This window comes from Urtica dioica, chromosome 6, assembly GCF_054948205.1.
Source record: "Urtica dioica subsp. dioica isolate 48M chromosome 6, U.dioica_male_clone48M_v1_H2, whole genome shotgun sequence".
Classification (NCBI taxonomy): domain Eukaryota; kingdom Viridiplantae; phylum Streptophyta; class Magnoliopsida; order Rosales; family Urticaceae; genus Urtica; species Urtica dioica.
In genome coordinates this window covers 8,088,012-8,097,048 of record NC_142761.1, presented here as the reverse complement: position 1 = coordinate 8,097,048, position 9,037 = coordinate 8,088,012, and the positions used below count along the sequence as shown (strand labels likewise).

At 35.1% G+C, this 9,037-nt stretch overlaps 1 protein-coding gene across 2 annotated transcripts; it reads left to right on the top strand.

Annotated features, from left to right (window-relative positions):
* The first annotated feature begins 5,005 nt into the window (after window positions 1–5,005).
* Window positions 5,006–8,829, top strand: LOC149393248 (anthocyanidin-3-O-glucoside rhamnosyltransferase-like). Of its 2 annotated transcripts, none has more exons than XM_089617367.1 (2): window positions 5,006–5,697; window positions 7,695–8,829. In XM_089617367.1, the coding sequence occupies exons 1-2, from the start codon at window positions 5,180–5,182 to the stop codon at window positions 8,593–8,595; spliced, it is 1,419 nt and encodes a 472-aa protein (XP_089473493.1). In that variant the 5' UTR covers window positions 5,006–5,179; the 3' UTR covers window positions 8,596–8,829. The 2 variants fall into 2 exon arrangements, with proteins under 2 accessions (XP_089473493.1, XP_089473494.1); XM_089617368.1 differs by having other exon boundaries at window positions 5,007–5,697; window positions 7,698–8,829.
* The last annotated feature ends 208 nt before the right edge of the window (window positions 8,830–9,037 follow it).

The window sequence follows — 9,037 nt, the reverse complement described above, 5'->3', positions numbered from 1 at the left end:
CTATATTACCTTTTTTTGGTCCAAAAATAACCACGTGGTCAAATTCCGGCTATTATAATGCTAAATGTAATAGAAGAGTTTAAAGCAAAACAGTGAACGTCACGAGGGAACAACGCCATAGTTTTTTTGATCGAAGACCAACTTGTTAGTGATGATAAAGTTGACAAAAAATATCATTTTTCTTTAAATAATTCAATTTTTCTTTAAATAATTCAATTTTTATAGCTATGTCATTTTTTTGGCGAACAATACCAACACGGACAACAAATACTAATAAGAGAAGTCACTCTCACTCAAGACATGCTCCCATTTTAATTTTATGAATAAATAACTTTTTGTAGTTGTTTATTAATAAAATAATGGATTATTATTATTGATGAGTAAAATGACAGGTAAATTTAAAAATATTAAAAATAAATAAATAAATAAAAATAAAAGAGTTCATACAAATAAAATAAGGCTATGTGACTATCTAATCAATCGATCAAATTATAAGCTTGGCGAAATAGAGTAATTTTTTAAAGTTAAGTTAAAGTAACTACTAATAAAATAAATTATCAAAATACCATCACTCATTAACCCCACATCCATAATTTCATTCGATAAACTTCACTCAAATCTAATATCGCAGCAACATTCTACCCAAATATCCTAATCCAAACTCCAAACGCAAAAATTATCGCCGTCGTCATCTAGTTCTATGTCCCCATCGCCATCATCATTGAATAGAGTAAAAAAATCCTAGCCTCAACACGCTCTTGCTCACGATCCCGTTGTCGTCTTTGTCGTAGTTGAACTTGTCGTCGCTTCATCAAACTCACCGCCATCAACAATTTATGTCACCATTGCCATCGAACTGAGTTAGTCTTGTTTCCATATCTTCTTTTTCTTCTTCTTCTGTTTGCGCATTTTTTTCTTCATCTCGTCTTTCTTGTTTTTCCTTCTATTGCTTACATGTTTTTGAGATTGGATTAATAGTTTTGAATGGTTGATTAATTTGCATGTGGTTGTTTGTTTTTACGAATGGATTATCATTTGAACGGTAGATTAATTTTGTGAAGCGTGTGTCTTTAATGAAGTGGTCCCCACTAGTTTTATTTCCTTCTTATTTGTATTGATATATATATATATATATATATATATATATATATATATATATATATATATATATATATATAGAGAGAGAGAGAAATTTAATTTTCTAGACCCAAAAGTTATGAAAATATCTTAATTAGACCCGCTAGTTAAAAAATATCCAAAATTGGACTTTTGTACCAATTTTGGACGAAAATACCCTTAATTCAAAATAAATCATCTCTCCATCTCTTTCCATCTCTTTCATTCTCACTCTCACTTTCTCTCCACACCAAAGAACACCAAATCCGACGTGATCCCCATTCCGACGCCCAACCACATCAAATCCGACGAGTTTCAACGCCCACCACACCAAATTCGACCGAATTGGAGGTGAATTTTTTTATTTTTTTTAAGGTTGATTTGAATGAGATTTGGAGGTGAATTTTTTTTTTAAATATTCCGACGAAGACCATCGGAATCCATCGGATTCGGTCGGATCCGACCGATTCCGATGGTCTTCATCGAAAATTCCCAGATTTAAAAAAAAAAAATTCACCTCCAAAGATGGATTCCGACACGTTCCGACGAGTTCCGATGGATTCCGACACGTTCCGACGAGCTCGACCACCGAAAGTTCTAATCCTAGCGCAACCAATTCGAAGGTGACAAAAATTGTGATGAAGAGGATTTAAAAATGAGAGGATTATTGGTTATTTGAATTTCAAGGGCATTTTTGTCCGAAAGTGTCCAAAAGTCTAATTTCATATATTATTAAACTAATGGGTCTAATCTTGATATTTTCATTGTTTTTAGGTCTAGAAAATGAAATTTCTCTATATATATATGTACGTGTGTGTTGTTGTTTAAAAAAAAACATACCGAGAGAAATACAAACAGAGGAGAGAAAAGAAAGTGGGGTGAGAGAAATCTTTGAGAGAAAAAGAAAGTTTTTGAGTTGAGGACTTGCAATCTTTGTAATCTCGGATTGATTTTATTAGTGGAACCACTCTCCAAACAAGAAGTATGACATTTTTTGTCCGAACCTGAGTAAAACTCTTCGTCTTATATTATTAATTTATTATCGATTAAAATGTCTAGATTGGAGCCACAGATGCGCGCGCACACACACACACACACACACACACACACACACACACACACACACACACACACACACACACATATATATATATATATATATTGTTGTGCTATTATATTCCGTATCTGTAGGTATCCAACCCCGAATCGTTCGCACAAATTTATTTTCGCGTTTTTGCTACTATGAATATGTTTTGTGTGTTTACACCATTTGAGTCAAGTTATCATTACGATTTTGTGCGTATTTTTCTGATTAGATCAACAATTTTGAAGGCATGATTAAATTTTCGTGACACAAATGCCTTCTCGCGACATATGGATAGGACAAAGAAAGCTAGCCTTGGAAACATAATAAAATAGAAGTATTTGTTTGGATTGCATATAACGAGAAGAAAACAGAAGAAAGAAAAAAAAAAGTGATAGAAGAACAATATGGTATGCCAAGCTTTGAAATTGGCATGCCTCTAACCCCGATTGAAACATGAAACGAAAACTCAATATTGAACAATTTTAGGTTTATGCGTCTTATATATTGTCATTAATATGCATGTACGATTGATTAAGAGTTCTGACGTTGGATTGTTTGATGTTTACTAGTAATCATAGATGGTTGTGGCTTGTTTGTGTGTTATGGATCAACGGATTGATATTTTTGAAACATGGATTAATATTTTGGAACCTTAATATATCAAATGGATGGATGATTGACATTTGCTTATAATAACGACTTATAGTAAATTGAAACAACAACACATAGTAATTTGTATATTATCGACAACTTGACAAACAAGGATAAAAATTAAAGAATAAACCAAAATAACATGTATAAAACAGAGAAATTCGAATCTAATTCCATCGAAAATAACATGAATAACAAAATTATAAAGTAAAATTCATATTTGGTAGTGTAAATAAAATAAAATAAAATAAAAAATTAATGATAAATTTGGATAAAAATCAATGCTGACAAATTTGAAATTGATTGATGGAGACATATACAAAAAGAGATTGGGAGATAGAAGAAAAAAATACGAATACAACTTATATTCGAATCAAAGTTGACAAAAGCGTAAGAAAAACTCAAACTCAATTTGATATTACAAATTCTAATCTACATAGTATCAAATGATTGCAGAATCGATGATAATAAAAAATTAACCTCTGAGTCGACTAACGATGAAACTCGAGCAAGAAATCATGTTTATAGTTGAAGAAGTCAATCACAAATAAGCCTCTTTTTAAAAATGAATGAATCTATAGTTAGGATTTGAGCCCTAAATCCGACCTAAAATCAAAAAATGAATCACACAAGTATGAAGAATAATAACACACACAGATTTATAGTGGTTCACTCTCAATACAAGAGCTACGTCTACTTTGTTGCTGCAAATTTCACTAATACTTAAAATCGGGAGAAAATGTGTTTACAATCTCTCTTGTGCTCTACCAACAATATCAACGCACAAAGTAACAGATAGGCCTAAAATTTCCAAAATACCATCAACTAATAATAACCCTTACAATATAATTTTTTTCCCAAGGAGTTTTGTTATTCGCGAATCATCGTCTTAAGATCTTCAGTCGTTAAAGTCGATAGATTAGGCTCCACAACTCAACAACATACACAAACAAGAAGGGGTGCATTAGTCTTACTATAGTATAAGTGGCTACTATGCAATAGTCTAGAGATTTTAGGGTTTGGGAGCGAATGAGGGGTCTGGGTCGCGACCTGGTATTTAAAGACATTTAGCGACGATTTAATCGTCGCTAAATGTCTTTAAATTTCGTAGCTAAATCAACTTAAATTTTCAGTTCATAAACCAGGCATTTAGCGACGATTTTCTCGTCGCTAATAGATTTTTTTACACATTTAGCGACGATAAAATCGTCGCTAAATTATTTCATTTAAATTATTTTGGGGGGATTTTTCCCTCTTTGAATTTCGTTAAATTTCGAAATTAATTCCAAACTATTAGCGACGATTTAATCGTCGCTAATTGTTTCCCGCGAACTTAGCGACGAATATGCACATTTAGCGACGATAAATTCGTCGCGAATTATCTTTGCCGCCAAACTTTAGAAGTTTTGGCACCAAATAATTAGCGATGGAATTATCGTCGCTAAAAGGTTGATTAGCGACGAAAAATTAGCGACGATTTAGTCGTCGCTAATACTTCCGTCGCTAAATGTCATATTTCTAGTAGTGTCTATGAAACATTGGCCATTTTGGTTAAGAATTAGTTCTTAATAGAAATTTATAAGCAACTAATTAGTCACATTAAACTTATTGTTTACTAAATATTCAACGTGCGGTTAATTATAGTTAATTGGCCTTTGATTCTATGAACAACAACTAATTGACAATTTTGTTCAAATGACTCCCACCCATTAATTGTCAATGGATGAGAATTATTTGGACAAAATTGTAAATTAAATATTATTAATAAATTTAGGGACTAATTAATTATACTTAACCAAACATTGAATATTATGCAAACTTAAAATTTCTACGTAAACATAAACAAAAAAACTCATACAGTATTTTAAGTGTTGTCTAAATTTAGTAACAATAAGGTAATGATTTTAAATTAACGGATCAATTCTCTTCCTAGATACAAATAATTGACGGATCAATATATGTCGGCTGTGCTCAGGCAATTCTTTGGATTAGAACTAATAACCTTACATTGACAAACAATATATATAAGCGGATGGTTGTCACCAACCATTATGGAAAGTAGAAACACAGCTATACCTCTCACTTGGGTCCATTGTCACTATTATTTAATGATATCTAACAAACCGGAACCGGGTGGTTGTCAGCTACCATATCATATAGAGAAACAGGGTTCACTTGTATGTCCATTCCCAACACTCACCGTCTCTAAGATATGCACATCCACTATATATAGTAGGATGATATCCTAACTACATTCAAATTTCATATCACATTTGACCATTTGATAGCTACACTTTGAATCCATTACCCTAGACAAAACAAAATATGACCGAGATACATGTAATGATGTTCCCTTTCTTCGCATTCGGCCACATCGCCCCATTCGCACAACTCTCAAAGAAGCTCTCTTCTCACGGAATCCGAATCACTTTCCTCACAATACCCGGTTTCGTCCCGAAAGTCAAAACCATAATGACTCCCTCTCCGAAAACCGAGATTGTCGAGCTCGAGATATGTCCGAGCCTTGGGCTCCCACGAGACCTGGCCGGGACTGCAGAGCTCTCACCGTCCGAGGCTGGAAAGCTCATAACGGCAATCGATCTCACTCGGCCTCGAGTCGAAACCCTGATTTCGGAGCTCAAACCCGACGTGGTGCTATTCGATTTCGCTCAGTACTGGATTCCCTCTATCGCCGCAAAACACGGAGTCAGGTCGATGCGTTACTCGGTGTTATTGGCGGTCTCTGTCGGCTACTTCTCTGCCGTCCAAACGCAAATCGGCGAAGAAGGAAGTGCATCCGTGGAAGATCTCGTTAAACCTCCTCCAGGGTTTCCGGTTTTGAGGTTAGTTTCGGATTGCCGATAAAAATAACATGATCCATTTTTAAGTATTGTGCAACCAGTTATTTTTTATTTCAATAAAAGGGGACACTTAAAAGTAAAAACATAGTGGTGATGCTGATACATGAGATTGCCAGCTACTCTTTTTTGTCTTTCATTACAAAACTGAAATTATTGTGACGTTGGGTATTCAATAGTACAACTTTTACTTGCATCATTTTATAACATCAAATTATAGAGCTGTACGGTAATTAAAGTCATATTCTGCTTGCAGTTTAACTTAACCAAAGCATATAGGACATTTTCATTGGTTATTTTAAATACAATAAAATATAGGTTATAAAGATATATAATACTTTCTTGTAGATAGAAAAGAACGGAAATCCATCTCTCATTGGAAGAGCAATTATATTCCGTCAAGAGCAACTATTTGAAACAGTCTAGTTATTATTTTTATTTCAAATTATGGTCTAGTTATTAAACATATAGTTGCATACCTTGTTGTCTTAATTAGTTAAAACTATTTTTTAATTATTAAATAATTAAGTGAAATTTGTTGTAACTAGCCAAGTTTGTCATTCTTATTGAGGGAATAGCTCAAGTTTCATTTTATTAAGCAAATAGCTCATATTTTCGGCTCACACCATAATGCCCTTGGCAAATTCGCGAATTGGTTAATTAATTAACCTACTGGAGTGAGTTAGGTTAATTAATAAACTTATTGGTTGAAATATTAGTTTAGGTTCTGATTTTTTTGTGAGTAAAGTTAATTTACCAAATGATTGAATTCGGAATTAGGTTAATTAATTGAATGCTTTGAATATCAATTGACTTAAGTTATGATTTTTGTAAATTTTTTGTGAATTTCAAATCATTCACGAATTAACCTAACTCACTCCAGTAGGTTAATTAAATTAACCGATTCACGAATTTACAAAGTGCCTCTCCTCAATCCCCTCCATCGCCGCCGATTTCCTCTCCGCCACCGATTCCTCTGAATTCGGAATTATGTTAATTAATTGAATGCTTTAAATATCAATTGACTTAAGTTATTATTTTTGTAAATTTTTTGTGAATTTCAAATCATTCACGAATCAGTTAATTAATTAACCTAACTCACTCCAGTAGGTTAATTAAATTAACCGATTCGCGAATTTACAAAGTGCCTCTCCTCAATCCCCTCCATGGCCGCCGATTTCCTCTCCGCCGCCGATTCCTCTCCCCCCGCCGATTTTCGAGTCAATCTGAGCCATCGTCGCCGTCGAGATCCGTACCCAAAGAGCAAAACAAAAGAAAGATGGCTCAACAAGTGATGAGCGTGAGAACAAGAGCAGCAACACCAGCAAAGGACGAGGCAGAGCTGGCTGAAGAGAAACGGTTACCGGCGGCACCACCGGCGTCGGCGATGTCGGCGGCGGTATCGACGACGGCGAACCTGGCGAAGGTGCTTCCGACGGGAACGCTGGTGATCCACGCGGTGTTGTCGACGGTGGTGTTCACAGTGGTGGCTGTGAAATGGATGAGGACAAGGACCAGACGAGTTTAGGTTTAGGGTTAGGTAAATTTAGTGCGAGGGTAATTTGGGTAGTCAATTATTAATTGGGATATTCCCTTAATTTATTCAAACTTGGGCTATTCTACTAATATTGGTAGGCTTATTGGGCTAGTATGCTCATTCTCCCAATAATTAAGCTAGATATTTAAAATTAGAATCCAAATAAGCTATTTATTACTTAGCTATACGTTATATAATTAGGGATTTATCGTTAGTTGGTTACTAAAATTTCAATTAAAATATACATTTTCCTAAGACATTAGCTGGAATGATAGTAAATTGAGCAGTTTAACATGATTCATTCAGGTGACAAGTTATTCCTAAAGATGGATTAAAGTAAAGGAAATACTATTGTCATTTGTATATATTTTTCATATAATTTCTTATTGCATTTCTAATTTAATATTTTTTCCTATTTCTGTTTGGTGATTTATTTCCTGATCAGCAGCCATGAAAACACGCCGCTATTGAAACCATTTGCAGCTCACGGCTTATTATATGGGTATACTAGGCGTGAAAATGGAAATCCAAGTATAGCCGACAGAGTTAGTGATGGCCTAGTTGGTTGCTCCGGTTTCATCATAAAGAGCTGCCATGAAATGGAAGGTCCTTATTTAGAATTCCTAAAGAAGTACGTGAACATGCCTTTTCTTTTGACTGGTCCCCAAGTCCCCGAGCCAGCACCACCTGGCACTACGCTTGACGAAAAAGCCGCTACTTGGTTGGCTCGATTTCCTGCAAAGTCCGTCGTGTTTTGTTCATTCGGAAGCGAAACGTTTCTTACAAGGGAAAGGATAAGAGAACTAGCTCTAGGGTTAGAGCTCACTGGTCTCCCATTTTTTCTAGTGTTGAACTTTTCAAAAAATGTGGATGCTAAGGCTGAGCTAGAAAGTGCCTTGCCTCTAGGGTTTTTGGAGAGAACTAAGGATAAGGGTCTTATTCATGTTGGATGGGTCCCACAAACACTTATTTTGGGACATGTCAATGTAGGTTGTTACGTTTGTCATGCTGGGCTAAGCTCCGTAATAGAGGCTCTAGTGAATGATTGCCAATTGGTGCTTTTGCCTCAAAAGCTTGATCAATTCTTCAACTCTAGGCTTGTTGGTGAGAAGGGTATGATGAAGACCGGGGTCGAGGTATTTACAAGAGATGAGGACGGGTATTTTGGGAAAGAAGATATTTGCAAGGCGGTGAAAACTGTCATGGTCGACGTTGATCAAGAGCCGGGAAAGTCGATAAGGGCGAGCCAACGAAAATGGAATGGTTTTTTGCGAGATGAGGCGATTCAAGAGAAGTTCATCTCGGACGTGGTCGTGGAACTTAAGAGAATCGTTACGGATCGTTGATTGAATAAATAATTTTATCTTATGCACCATAGTTTCTTATTTATTTTTATCATATGTACTTTATTTTAATAGTCGTATTAAAGCTCGGACATGATATGAGATAGTACTTTTAATAGTACATGCCGCGCGAACAAATTTCACTTTTGGAGTGTTGTAATAACATCTCACTATGTGACATGTAAGTGGGACTCGCATTCTGCAACAGTTGAGTTGAGTTGGGTTTGTTTCGTTGAACATTTACTTAGTCTGTCTCTGTACGTTTTGTTATATATTTATATTGTTGAAGATCTTGAGGATAACAATTACGATATACACAACATAATTGTTATTTTATAAGAGAGTTTTTAGAGAATAAGAGGATTATTCTGTTCCGCGACATATTCCGCAAATAATATTGCCGCGCATGCAACATATTCTGTAAAGTCACAGTATGGTGTTTGAT

Excerpts from the sequence above, each read along its gene's own strand:
- LOC149393248 (XM_089617367.1), top strand. The coding sequence starts at position 5,180 with ATGACCGAGATACATGTAATGATGTTCCCTTTCTTCGCATTCGGCCAC. Across the intron at positions 5,698-7,694 it reads CCAGGGTTTCCGGTTTTGAG|CAGCCATGAAAACACGCCGC; the intron begins GTTAGTTTCGGA and ends TTTCCTGATCAG.